The sequence below is a fragment of the Neovison vison genome, chromosome 7 (genome assembly GCF_020171115.1).
Source record: "Neovison vison isolate M4711 chromosome 7, ASM_NN_V1, whole genome shotgun sequence".
NCBI classification, from domain to species: domain Eukaryota; kingdom Metazoa; phylum Chordata; class Mammalia; order Carnivora; family Mustelidae; genus Neogale; species Neogale vison.
The window spans coordinates 44,764,263-44,782,462 of NC_058097.1; the positions used below are offsets into that span (position 1 = coordinate 44,764,263).

Here is an 18,200-nt window from a genome sequence, read left to right on the forward strand (position 1 = left end):
GACCCTGGATATCATATGGTTTCATCTCTTTTCAGTATATATCTCTGCAAAAATAAGGATTCTTTTAAAAAGCATAACCACTATACCACCTGTATCTAAAAAACCCCACAAACCCTAGTAATTCCTAATTAATCCAATCCCTGTTCATGTTTCTCTGGTTGTCTCAAAAGTGTCTTTTTTCATTTGTTCATTTGAATTGGAATCCAAATAAAGTCATATATTTTAGTTGGTTGCTATGCCCCTCGAGTCTCTCATATGTAGATTTCCCTTCCATCTCTCTCTTCTTCTCTGAAATGTGTTTGTTAAAGAAACCAGGCTGTCTGTCCTGGAAAGCTTTGCTTCTCAAAGTGCAGTCCCCGGATCAGCAGGGTCTGCATTGCCTGGGAGCTCGTTAGAGATGAGGACTCTCAGGCTTCCCCCTAGACCTGCCCAATGAGAATCCGAAATTTAATCCTGGGGATTCATGTGTCTACCACCATCTGAAGAGTGCTGGCCTGGCTTCTCAGTCTGCATCTGGCTGATGCATCCCCATGGTGTTGTTTGATCATTTTCCTCTGTCCCCTGTATTTCCTGTCAACTGGCAGATGGGTCCGCGGGGTTAGATTCAGGTTTGGCAAGGCTTCTCCACAGAGGATGGTGTTTGTGGTGATGGAGGCTGAAGTGATGGAACCCATAAGTGGGTTCCACTGTGGATATCAGAAGGGCTGGAGGGAAAGTGCCGTCAGAAGACCTTCCTGGGTTTTGACGAATGAGTCTTGGGAGAGAAACGGAAATGGTATTCCAGGTGGAGTGCATGAAAGGCACAATGATCCGGGAGATAACGTTGCCCCTGGGAGAGCAGGAGGAGGCTGGCCCCATCTAGATGAGAGGTGGTGCAGCCCTTGAGCAACCTCAGGGACCCTGGAGCACTTTCAGTGCCTGAGTTTGGATCTGTAGACACCAGCAGTGTCAGGCTGGGGTAATCAATCCCAGAGTTCAGGATCCAGAGTCAACATCACCTCCAGTTCACCCTCTTCCTCACCCTGGCCTCTTCTTCCTTGCCAGGTGGAGCCCAACACGAAGCTGTTTCCTGCCGTCTTTGTCCTGCCCACCCACCAGAACGTAATCCAGTTTGAGCTGGGGAAGCAGAAGGTAAGAGTGCAGTGATGGGGCAGGCTGGGGCAGTAGGTACAGGAGTTCAGGCTGGTGGAGTGGCTGAAAATTGGGACAGTGTGGGAGGTCTCCCTAGAAGCAGAGTGGCAGGACAGAGAGGGCTGAGAATCCTGACCCGTGCATACCTCTGTGCCCCTAGAACATCATGCCGCTGTCGGCTGCCATGTTTCTGAGTGAGCGCAAGAACCCGGCCCCGCAGTGCCCGCCTCGGCTAGAGGTGCAGATGCTGATGCCCGTCTCGTGGAGCCGTATGCCCAATCACTTCCTGCAGGTGGAGACACGACGTGCGGGCGAACGGCTTGGCTGGGCCGTGCAGTGCCAGGAGCCGTTGATCATGATGGCTTTGCACATCCCTGAGGAGAACCGGTCAGGGCCAGCCCAGGCTCATGGGGGTGGGATGGAAATTGCAAGTCCTCTGGGTTCTGGAACCCTCTCAGTGTCCCCTTCCACCAGTACCCCAGGACTCAGCCAACACCCCAAAAGGCCCCAAGCCTACATTAGGGAACCCTGACTTAGGGTTATCCCTTATCCCCAGATAAGACTCCAGGGGACACCAGATCCACCTCAGAGGGCTTTAGGCCCATCTTAGCAGACTGCAGACTCACCTCCAGGGAACCCAGACCTACCCCACAGGGTTCCAAGACTGTCTCAAGGAGCCCAGATCCACACTGAGGAGCCACACGAGCTCCAGAAGCCTCAAGTGCACCTCAGAAGGACATGGACAGGACTCAGAGAGGCCCGAATGCATGCCAGGTGTCTTGGGCACACGGAGAGAGGCTCTGGATGTATCCCAGGGAGATCACAAAGCCAGTCCTGGGGACCCAGACACACCCAGAGTAGAGATGTGGTCACATGTATGGCAGGAATGCTCTTAGGTACCCTGAACAGACTCCCATCCCAGACACCCCAGTAAGCTCTGATGTGCTTAATCTTTCCTTTATTTATTCATTTATGCACTGAGCAGATGGCTCTGAGCTCTTCCTGTGTGACCAACAGCACTCCAGGCTGGAAACACCACACCTGTGTGAATGGACATTTTAGCAATACTCACGGATAACTCCGGGGGCTCAGACTTGCCCAAGGGGACTCAGACCCATCCCTGGGATTCCCAGATATGCTCACTCACTTACTTTATCAATCTATCTATCCATCTGCCTATCATCTATCCAACAAGTATTGATTAAGCGCTTTCTATGTGCTAAGTCCTGTTTAGGTGCTGGGAATATAGCAAAACAAAGAAACCAACCAAACAAAAAACTCACAACCAACCCAAAAGGCAGAAATGTCCTGCCCTGGTTTACATTCTAGTCGTATTCAAACATAGCCAGGTTACTCAGGCCTGCCAGAGGCAGGTTCAGTCCCAATTTGGGGATCCCAGATGTATCTTCTGGTCACCAGCTCCCCTCCATGGAGTCTCAGACACCCCCGAGTACCAGACCATGCCAGGGATCCCAGATATGGCCCAACGAGTCCGCAGACCACTAGAGGCGTCCAGAACTATTACAAGACTCCTAGACCCAGCTCCGCAGACTTCACACAGAACCTTGACCCAGCAGGACACTGGGATTCCCTCCTGGGATGGCCGACACTCACCTTAAGCCTTTTTTTTTTTTCCTCCCTGTGGTCTGTGCCTGTCTTCCACCTCCTCCGCTGGCTCTGTCCCCGGCTATGGCCCTTCGCCGCCGCAGATCCATGGACATCCTGGAGCTGTCGGAGCGCCTGGACCTGCAGCGGTTCCACTCCCACACCCTCCGCCTCTACCGTGCGGTGTGCGCTCTGGGCAACAACCGCGTGGCGCATGCTCTGTGCAGCCACGTGGACCAGGCGCAGCTGCTGCACGCGCTGGAGGATGCGCACCTCCCGGGGCCACTGCGGGCTGGTTACTACGACCTCCTCATCAGCATCCACCTGGAAAGCGCCTGCCGCAGCCGCCGTTCCATGCTCTCCGAGTACATCGTGCCCCTCACGGAGGAGACCCGCGCCATCACTCTCTTCCCACCCGGAAGAAGCGCGGAAGACGGTCCCCGCCGCCACGGGCTGCCCGGCGTTGGCGTCACCACCTCGCTGCGGCCTCCACACCATTTCTCACCCCCCTGTTTCGTGGCCGCCCTGCCGGCTGCCGGGGTGGTGGAAGCTCCGGCCCGCCTCAGCCCCAGCATCCCTCTGGAGGCCCTGCGGGATAAAGCACTGAGAATGCTGGGGGAGGCCGTGCGAGATGGTGGGCAGCACGCACGTGACCCTGTCGGGGGCTCTGTGGAGTTCCAGTTCGTACCCGTGCTCAAGCTCGTGTCCACCCTGCTGGTAATGGCTTCCTTCTGCTTCCCTCTGTCCTGTTCTTCCACATTCCAAATCCTCTGCCAATCCCCCTCTCGTCTGTGCATCCAACCACCCATTCACCTCTCCATCCTCCACCTTTCAACTTATCCTCCTGTCATCTACTCATCTCTCGTTCACTTTTCTTCCCATCCATTCATCTGTCATCTATTAATCAGTTTTTTAATCTTCTCCCTTCTTTCAATTCATCCACCCAAACAACCATCATTCATCCATCTGTCCATCCGTCCTCCACCCTTCTATTCATTCAGATATACCCCCACCTTCCCATCCACAGGTGCATCCATTTAATGGTCTTTATTGATCATTTATTAATTATTGAAAAATCAATAATGCCATCCATCGCCATCCATCCAGCTATCCATCCATCCATCCATCCACCCATCCATCCATCCATGTATCCATCTATCCAACTTCCAATCTAGTTGTCCATTCATCCTTCCACTTACTCATCTCTCAGTATATCTACCATTCCATCTATTCATTTACCCACCTAGCCATTTATTTATGAATCTATCTTAACTTTCATACATCCAATTATCGTCCTTCTTCCACCTGTGCATACATTCATCCACATATCCGTCCACCCACCCATCTACAGATTTGTCTGTTCATTTTCCACCTACCTGTATGTCCAGCAGTGCGTCTCTCAATCCGAATGTGTATACATCCATCCACCTAACCACAAATCCATCCAGTTACACCCATTCATCTACCCACCGTCGACTCATTTTTCATCCTTTATTGCATGTATCTTTTCTAAAAGATTTTATTTGTTTATTTGACAGAGAGAGAGAGAGATCACAAGTAGGCAGAGAAGCAGGTAGAGAGAGAGAGAGGGAATCAGGCTCCCCGCTGAGCAGAGAGATCCATGTGGGACTCGATCCCAGGACCCTGAGATCATGACCTGAGCCGAAGGCAGAGGCTTAACCCACTGAGCCACCCAGACACCCTGCATGTATCTTTTCATTCACATACCCATCTGATGTCTCATCCATATATCCATTCATCCAAATTTTCAAGCGCAGACCTATCCACCTGCCCATCATCCAACCATCCCACCCTACCCCCTGGCTATTTACCCATTTATCTGTTTTCCCATACACTCATTAACATACTCATGCACTTATCGAATCATCCATCCACCTACCCACCTATCCAGAGATTATATATCCTGTCTTTTGTCCACCCGTCCACCTGTCTCTTCCTCTGCCTTTTCTCTCCATCCTTTATCTGCTCACAAATTTCTCTCCCTTTCAAACCTCTACTCATCTGTTAATTCAGCCACACAGCCCTCCCTCCACATCTCCATCTCTTTACCCCCACTGTTTTTCTGTTTCTTTTACCCACTTTCCCTCCATCTGTTAGCATCTTTATTATGTTTACTGAGTTCTAGCATATAGTGGGAGCTATGAGGGCATCCCATCAGAGCAGGGTGTGTCCTGTTCCAGAGTCACATATGCTCAAGCTTAGGAGAAAGGGCATTTACTAGTGAAGGGAGAGGTGCTCATGTTTAGCTATGTGGTCTGGGCCAGGTAAGGCAGTACACAGGCTGTGGATCTGGGAGGATCTTAAGGAGGATGAATAGTAGGGCAGGGGGATGCCATTTCTTTGTGTAGGAAGAATCACATCTAGCCCATGCAGAAATGAATCTGAAATATGCAGGAGAAGCAGGTTGGAGGGCTGAGGTTGGGACTCGATTTGCAGGTCTTGCGGGCACAGGGAAGGACCCAGACTTTGTTCTGTAGGTGATGGGCATCTTTGCCGATGAGGACGTGAAACAGATCTTGAAGATGATTGAACCTGAAGTATTCACTGAGGAAGAAGAGGAAGAGGAAGAGGAGGAAGAAGAAGAAGATGAAGAGGAGAAGGAGGAGGATGAAGAGGAAGAGGCACAGGAGAAAGAAGATGAGGAAAAAGAGGAAGAGGAGACAGCAGAAGGGGAGAAAGAAGAAGGCTTGGAGGAAGGGCTGCTCCAGATGAAGTTGCCGGAATCCGTGAAGTTACAGGTGGGCTGGTTCTTCCTCTTCTCCAGCCTCCCCCTACCTGGGCTGGGAAACAGAGGATCTGATGGGGCATGAGTCTGGACTTTGTCCCCAGGAAGTGGGGAGCTGTGGATGTGCCACAGGTGATTGGAGTGCTGCTGATCTCAAATGATCTCTCTGGTTGCCATGTGGCAGGTGGATTGGAGAGATAAGACCATGGAGAAGGCTGGCTTAAAGGTCCAGGCAGGAAATGATTGTGGCAGATAGGGCAGGGCCATGGAGAGGGGAGAGGAAGCAAGAAGAGTTTCAAGGATGATCTTATCACCATCGTTTCTACTGCCTGGCTGTCCTCCCACAGATGTGCCACCTGCTGGAGTATTTCTGTGACCAAGAGCTACAGCACCGGGTGGAATCCCTAGCAGCCTTTGCGGAGCGCTACGTGGACAAACTCCAGGCCAACCAGCGGGACCGCTATGGCCTCCTCATGAAAGCCTTCACCATGTCTGCTGCTGAGACTGCAAGACGTACTCGCGAGTTCCGCTCCCCACCCCAGGAGCAGGTACTCTGACACTTGACCCCAGCTGGAATTACTGTCCAAACCCCAACTTTAACCTCTCCCTGTACTGGTGGCATGACATCTTTAAACTCGTGCCTGGCCTCTGACCTTATTGATATCATTATCTCTTACTCTTCTACTTCTCTCTGAACCAGTCTGAGCTCTCGGTCACTTCAGACTGACACTGACTCCTTTCAAACCTCTAGTTTCTCAAATAGTCCTCACCAGCTCAGAACCTTAAATAGGGACTCACAATTCAATATTTGATCCTTGACCTTGGAGTTCCTGCTCTTGGGCCTCTGACCCTCTTTCTAACTTTTGACCTTCCTCTAGATAAACATGCTGTTGCACTTCAAAGATGGTGGGGATGAGGAAGAGTGTCCTCTCCCTGAAGAAGTCCGACAGGATTTGCTGGAATTTCATCAAGACTTGCTGGCACACTGTGGTAAGAGAGATGAGAGAATCCATCTCCCAGACTTTCTCTTGAGACCTCTCCTAAAGTTTCCCTAAGACTTCCTGATCTTAAATATGTACAGTATTGGTGCAATGTAACTTTTGCTTGAATGAAATAACATGTGAATAAATGAATGAATGATTGAACAGACATATTCGTGAACAGATAGAGGATGAGTGGAAGGATAAGTTTGTATGGGTATTTGAGTGGATTATACATGGATGGGTGGCTACAGGCAAGTGACTAATGAGTGCATAAATTGGTGGATAGAGAGATAAGTGAGTAAAGAAATGGGTGAAGAGATGGCTGGGTGGATGGATGGATAATGGGAAGGGTGATGTTGGTCAGATGGATGGATAGATGGATCACTGAAAATTGGAGGGAGAGGTGGTTGGGTGGCTGGAGGGATGAATGGATAATCTCCATTGTTTCTGATAATAAGTCAGTTAATAATCTTACTAAGATTCTTTTATATATGTGGTTAGTGGTTTTCCTCTGGCTGACTTTCAAGTTTTCCATTTGCCTTTGCTTTGAAACAGTTGGGTAGGATGTATCGAGGTGTGGCGCTGTCTGATTTTATCCTACTTGGAGTTTGTTAAGTTTCTTGGATGTGTGGATTAATATTTTACATCAAATTTGGGACTTTGGGGCTACTATTTCTCCAAGTATTTTCCCTGCTATTTCTCATCTCTCTTTTTGGGACTCCCCTTTTGCATGTATTGATTGACTGACTGATTTGATTGTGTCCCACAGGCTCTGAGGCTCTATTATTTTTTCTTCATTCTTTTTTGCTCTTCAGACTAGATAACCTCTATTGTTCTACCTTCAAGTACCCTGATGCTTTCTCCCACCAGCTCAAATATGCTATTGTACCCCCCTAATGATTTGAAATTTCAGTTTTTGTACTTTTCAGCCCCAGAATTGCTATATGGTTATTTTTATATGATCTACCTCTTTGATACTATTCTCTATTCTGGGAGTCGTTGTCATCATACTTCTCTCTCTCTCTCTCTCTTTTTAAGATTTTATCTATTCACTTGACAGAGAGAGAGAGAGATCACAGGTAGACAGAGAGAGAGGGGGAAGCAGGCTCCCCGCTGAGCAGAGAGCCCGATATGGGGCTCGATCCCAGGACTTTGAGATCATGACCTGAGCCGAAGGCAGAGGCCTAACCCACTAAGCCACCCAGTCGCCCCCATACTTCTCTTTAATACTTTAGACATGGTTTCCTTTAGTTCTTTGGACCTATTTAAAATAGTTAGTTTAAAAGACATTTAGAATGCTTAGAAGGATGAATAAATGAACAAACATAAGAACATATGGAGAAATAAATGAAAAACCCAAGAATTCACACCTGAAGGAGGAATGAATGAACCAGTCATTGAAGAAGTGAACGAGTAGATGAATAAACACACAGTTGAATGACACCCTCTCCCTTCGACCAACTCCAGGAATTCAGCTGGAGGGGGAGGAGGAGGAACCAGAGGAAGAGGCCACCCTGGGCAGCCGCTTGATGAGCCTGTTGGAGAAAGTACGGTTGGTGAAGAAGAAGGAGGAGAAACCTGAGGAGGAACCACCAGCTGAGGAGAGCAAACCCCGTGAGGACTGGGAACTTTAGGGTGGGGACAGGGATGGGGCAGGCACTGTTGGCAGGGTTGGGGAATACTGTAGGGGGAAAGAGTCACAATCTCTGCCTTCCAGGAGTTTAGCATGTTATAACAGATACACATATACATATACTTACCATGTCAGGTGGCCATGGGGACTAAGGAGAAAAATAAAATTGAGTGATAGAAGAGAGAGGGATGAAGTGGAGGGGTCAGAGCTGGGGAGTGAAGTATGCAAAGATCTGGGGAAGATCATTGGTACAAAGGGAATAGCCAGAGCCAGTGCAAAGGCCCTGAGGCAGAACATCCTTGGCATGCTTAAAGGCCAGTGTGGCTGGAGCACAGCAAGCAAGGGTAGAGGGGCAGGAGATGAGGTCAGAAGGAGCAGGGCCAGATTGCCCCTGGCCCTGAAAGGTTAGCACTGAAAGGTTATGAATTGGCACCATCATTCAGTCCCAGTACATGGAGGTTTCTCTTAACGCTGAAACGTGTGAGACCTCTATCTTTTCTCCCAGAAATCTTGGGAAGGAGAAGAGTTGGGAGAGAAAGAGAGACAAAGAAAGAAACGGATGCTGGATATAGGAGATATGAGTCCCTGGGAGATGGCCAAGGAGAATAAAACAGTTCATTTTGACATCATTTCCAAATGACACCAAAGTCCACAGGTTTTCTTTGTGTCTGTTGTCTCTCTTGTTGAAAAATCAACAGTATTTTTACAGAACAAGGGGAATTATGATTTCAAAGGTGCATTATATATTCCAAAGGTGCTTATACCAGTATACTCTGGTATTTTGAAGTGATACATTTTCTTTTTCCTCTTGAAAGCTTTAGAGGGCCCTTACTGTCTAGGTATTAGGGTGAAGAGAACAGGGAAGCTATTAGGTCAATTAAAAAAAAAATCTTCCAGAATCTGCCCACTTCTGCCAGGTAGAGGGTCGAGGCATTAGTAACTGAGCAGCCCTCTGGGAAGAGGAGCCCTTTCTGCATTCTTCGGTCTCAAGGCCCCAACCTGGCGGTGTTCTGACACTTACGTTCCCTTCCCAGAGTCACTGCAGGAGCTGGTGTCCCACACAGTGGTGCGTTGGGCTCAAGAGGACTTCGTGCAGAGCCCCGAGCTCGTCCGGGCCATGTTCAGCCTCCTGCACCGACAGTACGACGGACTCGGGGAGCTGCTGCGTGCCCTGCCCCGGGCATACACCATCTCCCCATCATCTGTGGAAGACACCATGAGCTTGCTTGAGTGCCTCGGCCAGATCCGGTCCCTGCTTATCGTGCAGATGGGTCCCCAGGAGGAAAACCTCATGATCCAGAGCATTGGGTGAGTCCCTGCCCCCTCCCTGGATTTCGCATATTCCCCCGGAAGGAGGAGCGCCCTCCTAGCTCCAGCTTGTCCCCCTGGCTCATGTCCCCTGAATGCAATAATGGCTCCTTCTGCCACTTCTGCCCCATCCTTGGGGTGATATACTTCTCCCAATAGCTAGCCCATATCCCTGACTCATGTCCCCTCCCTTCCCCTCTCCATCCAACCCCTGGGGTATTAGCTCTTACTCACCTGCAACTCTTAGTACAAGATTTACCCTCTTTGAGCTTCAGTGTTCATCTCCAAGCTGGGGAAGAGCCATGGCTACCTTGTAGAGTCATGATGAGGCTTCCATGGGCTCAGGCACATCATAATGCTATTGACAATGGCCATGATGGTATTGGGCGCTCAGTCAGTGTCAAGGGTGCCTCATTCCTTCACTCAGCAAGCATTCATTGAGCACCTACTCTGTGCCACACCCTTTCTAGGCACTTGGGGAATACAATGTGCAACATGGTTAAGAATCCCTGCCCTAGGGGAGTCCACCTTGGATCTATACCTCAGTTTCCTTTTCTGTAAAATAGGGATAATTATAGTTCCTGCCTTTCAGAGTGGACATAAAGATTGAATGGGTTCAGATCCATAAAGGGGGATGGTGCCAGGCATGAAGGAAGAGCTCAGTAAATTGTGTGTGTGTGTTTTTTTTAAGATTTATTTATTTATTTGACAGAGAGATCACAAGTAGGCAGAGAGGCAGGCAGAGAGAGATGGGGAAGCAGGCTCACCACTGAGCAGAGAGCCCAATGCAGGGCTCCATCCCAGGACCCCAATATCAGGACCCGAGCCGAAGGCAGAGGCTTTAACCCACTGAGCCACCCAGGCGCCTTGAGCTTAGTAAATGTTGACTGTTTATCCCAGTAGACTCTTCCAAGGGCCTGGGGGCTCTCCCTGGGCTTGGGCCCCACCTGGCCCCTGGCGACCCCATGTACTCTACCTGTTCACAGGAACATCATGAACAACAAAGTCTTTTACCAACACCCGAACCTGATGCGGGCCCTGGGCATGCACGAGACGGTCATGGAGGTCATGGTGAATGTCCTTGGAGGTGGTGGCGAATCCAAGGTAAGAGGCCTGTGGGGGCTGAGGAGCTCAGGGCATGGGGCCACGGTGTGGGGGAGGGCAGGTAAGCATTAACCACCAGCCCACTCTGCCTGCCCAGGAGATCCGCTTCCCCAAGATGGTGACAAGTTGCTGCCGCTTCCTCTGTTATTTCTGTCGCATCAGCCGGCAGAACCAACGCTCCATGTTTGACCACCTGAGCTACCTGCTAGAGAACAGTGGCATCGGCCTAGGTGAGAACCCTGGAGCCCAGGCTGGGGCGCGGTCCCCTACGGCCCACTCTTGGAGGTCCATCCATGCATCTGTCTCTGCTGACTCACTCAGTCATTCAGCAGACACTCACTTTCAACCCATCCCTAGGCTATAGCCCTGTGAGAAGCAGTCCTGGGGATACCCAGACAGCCCCGGCCCTGGCCCTCACAGGGCTCATGGTGCAGCATAGGAGACAGACAGTGACAGCCCAGAGTGGTCGGGTCAGAGGAGGCACCTGACCTAGGCTGTAAAAGGGGTGATCAAGGAGGGCTTCTGGGAGGAGGTGAGAGAGACAGCGGTGACACTGTCAACTACGCACCTCTGAAGAGCATTCTTCCCAACTCTCGCCCTCACAGGCATGCAGGGCTCCACGCCTCTGGATGTGGCAGCTGCCTCTGTCATCGACAACAACGAGCTGGCCTTGGCATTGCAAGAGCAGGACCTGGAGAAGGTGTGGGAGCAGGAGTCCTGGCCCCTACCTGGCCCCTTGGGGCACCTGCTGATTTGGGACCCATGACTTAATTTCTCTGGGCATCTGTCTTCTCATCTGTAGAATGAATGTAATAATAGAATAAGGTTATCCTCAGGATAAAACGAGTTAATCCATGAAAGCATTTATAAAATGATAAGCACTCAAGAAGAGTTATCTGGTATTATAGTATTACTCATTCAGCAACTATTTCCCGAGTACCTACTTTGTACCAGGACCTAAGGCAGTAGGGCTGTGACAGTTAGGGAGACCAGCAAAAATCCTTGTTCTCACAGGGCTGACATTCTAGTTGGGAAGATGCATAATAAATAAGATGAGTAAGTAAAATACATTGTGTATTAGCTAGTGACAAGAGTTAAAATGAAAAAAGTGAGCTGGGGAGAGAAACATTGAGTGTCAGGAGGGTGTCCAAGTTTAGATGAGTATGATGAGAGATCACCTCACTGAGACAGTGACATTCAGGTAAAGCTCTAAAGGAGGAGAGGGGCCATATGGGTATAGGGGGAAGAGCATTCTGGACAGGGGAACAGCCAGTGCAAAGGCCCTGAGATGGAAGTGAACCTCATGAGTTTGAGTAATAGCAAAGAGTCCAGAAGGGTTGGAGCAGAGGGAGTAAGGGTTTAGTGGTGGGAAGTGAGGGCAGGGAGGTAACAGTGAAGATTGGGCAGAGGGTCTTAGTGGACCACTGGGAGGGCTCTGGGTCTTACCCTCAGTGAGATGGTGCCACAGGAGTGTTCCAAGCAGGGAAGGGGCACTTTGTGGGGGGTGAGGATAGACAGGGGGCATGGATAGATGGAGGGGGAGGAGGGAGAGCAGGGGACCCAGGATGGAGGCCCCCGGGATGGTCCAGGTGAGAGATGAGGGTGGAGGAGGAAGATGACTGTTTGCTGAGAGATCCAGAAATGAATCCAGCTGCAGAGCTCCATGGATGGGCAGGGACATGTGAGCCTTGGGTAGGAAATGGTGTGGGTCTGGCCTCCGGCTGAGCCCCACTTCACCCGCAGGTGGTGTCCTACCTGGCGGGTTGTGGCCTTCAGAGCTGCCCCATGCTCCTGGCCAAAGGGTACCCGGACATCGGCTGGAACCCGTGTGGTGGGGAGCGCTACCTGGACTTTCTGCGCTTCGCTGTCTTCGTCAACGGTGAGTCAGGAGTTGGCGGTGGCAGGGCAGGGGGTTGGGGGTGCCGATCAAAGCCTCTCTGGGGGTGTGGGCCACCCCGGAGCCTGGGTGGGGATCCCCCAGGTGGGCGGGGTTGGCAGGATGTGGGGTGGGGCTGGCGTTAATCCTAGAAGTGCTGGGTCCTGGGCTGCCGGGGCTGGGGTCCCAGGGCCACGGCTCACAAGGCTTCTTGACCCCACCGGGCTGTCAGGCGAGAGCGTGGAGGAGAACGCCAACGTGGTGGTGCGGCTGCTCATCCGCAAGCCTGAGTGCTTCGGGCCGGCCCTGCGGGGTGAGGGCGGCTCGGGGCTGCTGGCCGCCATCGAAGAGGCCATTCGAATCTCTGAGGACCCGGCGCGCGACGGTCCAGGCGTCCGTAGGGACCGGCGGCGTGAACAGTGAGTCTCCGGCCTCCTTCTCAGCAGAATGGGCCCCCCTTCTCCGAGCCCCTGGCCACCTCCCCAACACTGCCCCCACTTCCCCTGCAGCTTCGGTGAGGAGCCCCCGGAGGAGAACCGGGTGCACCTGGGACACGCCATCATGTCCTTCTACGCTGCCTTGATTGACCTACTGGGACGCTGTGCGCCGGAGATGCACGTGAGACCTAGACGTCCAAGGACAGGGAGGGGCGTGCAGGGCCAACCTTGAACCTCTTTAGTCAGGCATTCAACAGCACTGACTGAACTCTAACTCTGTGGGGGTCTTAGGTGAGACAGTGCTGGGGACAGACACACCAGGGACCAAGACAGCCCCAGGCCCAGCTCTCCCAGAGCTCCCAGACCAGTGGGGGAGATTGAGCAATGAGGGCCAGGGGTGGTCAGGGCGGTGGTGGAGAAGGACGGGCAGAGAAGTCCGGGCCACGAATTCTAGAGTCTGCCCCACGAGGGGTTCCGCTCTACCTGTCAGTGGGTCAGGAAGGGATGGATGGATTAATGAGCAAATGAGGCCCAGGGGGCTGATGATGTGCCCGCTTCCCTATTCCAGCTAATCCAAGCCGGCAAGGGAGAGGCCCTGCGGATCCGCGCCATCCTGCGCTCCCTCGTGCCGCTGGACGACCTTGTGGGCATCATCAGCCTCCCACTGCAGATCCCCACCCTGGGCAAAGGTGCACAGGGGGCAGGACTCAGCGAGGGAGGGCTGCTGTGGAGGAAGTAGAGGGGTCTGAAGGGCATCCCTGACCACCCCCCGCCGCCCTCCTGGCCCACAGATGGGGCTCTGGTGCAGCCGAAGATGTCGGCATCCTTTGTGCCAGACCACAAGGCGTCCATGGTGCTCTTCCTGGACCGCGTGTATGGTATCGAGAACCAGGACTTCTTGCTGCATGTGCTGGATGTGGGGTTCCTGCCTGACATGCGGGCAGCCGCTTCGCTAGACACGGTGAGCCCCATAGCCACCCTCCCTGCCCCCAGAGAGGACAGGGAGATTGGTGTGGCCATACCATCCCTACCTCTGTTTGTTCTGGGCTTGTGTATATATCCTAGTGTTCACCCCCCCGCCCCCCGCAACCCACCCTCGCACGCCATCAAGATAGAAAACAAAGCGAAGATAAACCCTCAGTTCTAGGCAAGGGTGGGTGGAACTCTCCAACATCTCACCTAGCTTTCTTTCTTTCTTTCTTTTTGTTTAAAAGATTTTTTTAAAAGATTTTATTTATTTATTTGACAGAGAGAAATCACAAGTAGATGGAGAGGCAGGCAGAGAGAGAGAGGGAAGCAGGCTCCCTGCTGAGCAGAGAGCCCGATGCGGGACTCGATCCCAGGACCCTGAGATCATGACCTGAGCTGAAGGCAGTGGCTTAACCCACTGAGCCACCCAGGCGCCCTGTTTAAAAGATTTTATTTATTTATTTGACAGAGACACAGTGAAAGAGGGAACAGAAGCAGGGGCAGAGGGAGGGGGAGAAGCAGGCTTCCTGCTAAGCAGGGAGCCACATGAGTGGCTCAATCCCAGGGCCCTGGGATCATGACCTGAGCTGAAGGCAGACGCTTAACAACTGAGCCACACAGGTGCCCCACATCTTACATTTTTTATTTAAGAAATAATCATTCTTTTTTTTTTTTAAAGATTTTATTTATTTATTTGACAGAGAGATTACAAGGAGGCAGAGAGGCAGGCAGAGAGAGAGGAGGAAGCAGGCTCCCTGCTGAGCAGAGAGCCCGATGTGGGACCCGATCCCAGGACCTTAAGATCATGACCTGAGCCAAAGGCAGCGGCCCAACCCACTGAGCCACCCAGGCACCCAAGAAATAATCATTCTTAATGAGGGCTCCACCAAGGAGACAGACTTGCGTACAACAGCAACAATAATAGTTATATCGATATATAATAGTTACAGTTAGATTATAGAAGGGGACTATATAGTCCCTTTCTATATAAGAATATAATATAAGACTATAATAAGAATATAAGATATATAATAGTTACAGTTAGATTATAGAAGGGGACACAGTCCAGTAAGATGAGGACAGAACTGATGGCTGCTGTGGCCAATGGAGGTCCCTGGCAAGCTTGGTGAGCACTTTCAGTGAGGTGGTGGGGAAGAGCTGTAGTGGAGGGGGTTTACGAGGGTCTGACACGTGAGGTATTGGGGACAGTGAGTGTCAACAATTCTTTACACAAGCTGGTGACGGAGGAGACAGAGGAATGATGATATGCTGGACAGGTGACCTTGACTGAGAGAAGACTCTTCTTAAGATTGGAGAAATAACTCTTGGCTACTAACTGGGAAAGGGAACACTGCAACTTGACTATAACTACCAGTGTATCAGAAATACCAAGGGCAGGGGTGCCTGGCTGGCTCCATTGGTGGAGCATGTGCCTTTTCATCTTGAGGTTGTGAGTTCGAGTCCTGCACTGGGTGTAAAGATTATGTAAAAAATTAAAAAAAAATCTTAAACACAGGAAAGAAAAGAAAGACCAAGGGCAGAGGCACAAGTTAAAGGACAACACCAGGCTGTGACCAGCCAAACCCAAGATGTAGGAAACTCCAGTAGATAAATGATCCAGTTTTTCCAGCAAATAAATAATATTAAAAAGAATGGGAGAGGGGGCGCCTGGGTGGCTCAGTGGGTTAAAGCCTCTGTCTTCGGCTCAGGTCATGATCCCAGGGTCCTGGGATTGAGCCCCGCATCGGGCTCTCTGCTTGGCAGGGAGCCTGCTTCCTCCTCTCTCTCTGCCTGCCTCTCTGCCTACTTGTGATCTCTGTCTGTCAAATAAATAAATAAAATCTTTTAAAATAAATAAATAAATACTAAAAAAAAAAAGAATGGGAGAGGAAACAATTAGATGTGAAAAGACCTGAGACCTGGCAGTCAGATACATACATTATGGGGCCTTCCAGGTGGCCGGATCCAAGCAATCCCAGCCAAACATAAAGCAGATTTTGAGACAATTGGAGAAAGCTGTTCATGAATTTTGCATGCTTGTTAATTCTGTGGGGTGTGATAGTGGCCGCCTGGGATGTGAAACAGAAGCACTTGTCTGAATGGAGATACATATCTCAGTATCCATGCGTGAAGCCGTAGGTGGCTAGGGCTGTATGACAGGAAGAAAAGTGGTGGTTGGACCAGTCTCTACAGAACAGACCACTCGATATGGAGGGTTCCTTCCTTGATTCCTCCACTTCTCTATGTTTGAAATTTTGCATAGTTCAAAGTAATAATAGAGGCGGTGGGGGACACTGTTATGCGGCGGCGGGTGGAGGGTATCCGAAGCGAGGGTCACCCCGGGAGCGCAAAGTGAGCCTGATGCCCCCCCACCTCTGCGCCCCAGGCCACTTTCAGCACAACAGAGATGGCGCTGGCGCTGAACCGCTACCTGTGCCTGGCGGTGCTGCCGCTCATCACCAAGTGCGCGCCGCTGTTCGCGGGGACGGAGCACCGCGCCATCATGGTGGACTCCATGCTGCACACGGTGTACCGCCTGTCTCGCGGCCGCTCGCTCACCAAGGCGCAGCGTGACGTCATCGAGGACTGTCTCATGGCGCTCTGCAGGTGGGGCTAGGGCGCGGGCGGGGCAGCGTGGGGCGGGCGTGGTGGGGGGATGCGGCCGGCCTGGGGGTGAGCCACCGCCCCTGGTGCATGTCCCCGCAGGTACATCCGGCCATCCATGCTGCAGCATCTGCTGCGGCGCCTGGTGTTCGACGTGCCCATCCTGAACGAGTTCGCCAAGATGCCGCTCAAGGTGAGGACGGGACCTCTTGAGCCTGCGCCGCCCTGGGGCCTCTGGGCTCCGGTATCCCCCACCGCCCAGCCCAGTGAACCCACAGAATGTGAGGGCAGTGTCCCCACGGGAACCTCTCCGGCGTTCTCACTGGCATACTAAATTTCCAGGACGGCCGCGTGGCATCACGGGTGCCTCTGCACTCCCTCATTAGCGCTTGGTTTGCCTAACAGGGAGCCAGGCCTCGACTGAATTAGCGCATGTTTGCAGGGAGTACTCGGCTTTTCCTAATCAGCATGCTTATGCGCAGGCGCAGACCACGTACCTTGCTCTTTTCAAATGAGTGCATTGATTTGAACAAATACCACCCCAACTGTTCGGAATATCTGCACGGTCTCTCCTATAATATTTTTTTGCCTGCTGGTTTGCATAAGGAGATACCTCCAACTCAGATATGACTGTTTTACATAATACATCTAAACCAGCTCCTGCTTCAAATTTGTTCCCAATCCCCATATATTTGCATGGGGTTCTGCCCAGGTTTGTTTGCCGTGGTCCTTCATGGGCGCACAGATCACTCCGTCCGTATGTCCATTCACACTTTGCACACAACTATACCTATGGGTTAATATTAGCGTGCTTGTTTGTGTAAAGCAACACCAGGCAAATCCAGCTCTGGCTGCAGTTCCGACTCTAAACTGGAAGGGTAAATTTACATAGTAAATGGACCCAGACCACTCCCCAAGAAGCAAACCATTTTCCCTCATTAGCATCATCTGCATAATCCAGATCGGCTTCCTAATTCAAAGGCCCAGGCACCCCTGGCCTCCCTGACCTTTCTTTTGCCTCTACTCTGTGCCTCCCATCTGTATGTCCCCTCTTGCTCCCGCCCAGCTCCTCACCAACCACTATGAACGCTGCTGGAAGTACTACTGCCTCCCCACGGGCTGGGCTAACTTCGGGGTCACCTCCGAGGAAGAGCTGCACCTCACTCGCAAACTCTTCTGGGGCATCTTTGACTCACTGGCGCATAAGGTCTGGGCCTATGGTGGAGGAAGGGCTGAAAGGAGCCTGTTTGGAGGGTTTGTTTGTGTAAAGCAACACCCCCAAAGTTGGGGGATCCTGAATGAAATTCCCAAACTTGGGGTTCAGAGAGGGAGCCCCCGTTGGGCAGGTTTGGATCCAGAAGAATCTATGGGTTGGGTCTCTGGTTTAATGGAGGAAGAGTTGCGTCTCTAGTTTGGGAGCTTAGAGAGGGGAGATATAGGGGTGGTTTGGAGGGTCAGGCAGGCTGAGGTTTGGGTTTCAGGGAGAGACACCATAATTGATGTGTGGGGGCTCAGGGAGGAGGGTTGATTGTTGGAAAGGTGGAGTTTGAGGTCCTAGGGCTCCAAGATTTGAAGGCACACCCAGATTCGCAGTGACCCCCATCCCTACCCGTGGTGTCCCCAGAAGTATGACGCAGAGCTGTACCGCATGGCTATGCCTTGTCTGTGCGCCATCGCAGGGGCCCTACCCCCTGACTACGTGGACGCCTCATACTCATCCAAGGCCGAGAAAAAGGCCACAGTGGACGCTGAAGGCAACTTCGATCCTCGGCCTGTGGAGACCCTCAAGTGAGGCCTGGGGGTA

At 51.7% G+C, this 18,200-nt stretch overlaps 1 protein-coding gene across 2 annotated transcripts in view; it reads left to right on the forward strand.

Annotated features, from left to right (window-relative positions):
• The window catches only part of RYR1 (ryanodine receptor 1), a 110,717-nt gene that overhangs the window by 33,374 nt on the left and 59,143 nt on the right, over positions 1–18,200 (forward strand). For both annotated transcript variants that reach the window (XM_044256551.1, XM_044256549.1), the window contains exons 32-51: positions 1,045–1,131; positions 1,292–1,518; positions 2,841–3,453; positions 5,235–5,495; positions 5,830–6,030; positions 6,361–6,472; positions 7,933–8,079; positions 9,133–9,406; positions 10,393–10,510; positions 10,608–10,740; positions 11,116–11,210; positions 12,254–12,389; positions 12,619–12,805; positions 12,896–13,004; positions 13,392–13,512; positions 13,615–13,784; positions 16,179–16,399; positions 16,499–16,589; positions 17,463–17,603; positions 18,021–18,184. In XM_044256551.1, coding sequence (XP_044112486.1) covers positions 1,045–1,131; positions 1,292–1,518; positions 2,841–3,453; positions 5,235–5,495; positions 5,830–6,030; positions 6,361–6,472; positions 7,933–8,079; positions 9,133–9,406; positions 10,393–10,510; positions 10,608–10,740; positions 11,116–11,210; positions 12,254–12,389; positions 12,619–12,805; positions 12,896–13,004; positions 13,392–13,512; positions 13,615–13,784; positions 16,179–16,399; positions 16,499–16,589; positions 17,463–17,603; positions 18,021–18,184 — 3,608 coding nt within the window. The remainder of the gene's footprint in view (positions 1–1,044; positions 1,132–1,291; positions 1,519–2,840; positions 3,454–5,234; positions 5,496–5,829; positions 6,031–6,360; positions 6,473–7,932; positions 8,080–9,132; positions 9,407–10,392; positions 10,511–10,607; positions 10,741–11,115; positions 11,211–12,253; positions 12,390–12,618; positions 12,806–12,895; positions 13,005–13,391; positions 13,513–13,614; positions 13,785–16,178; positions 16,400–16,498; positions 16,590–17,462; positions 17,604–18,020; positions 18,185–18,200) is intronic.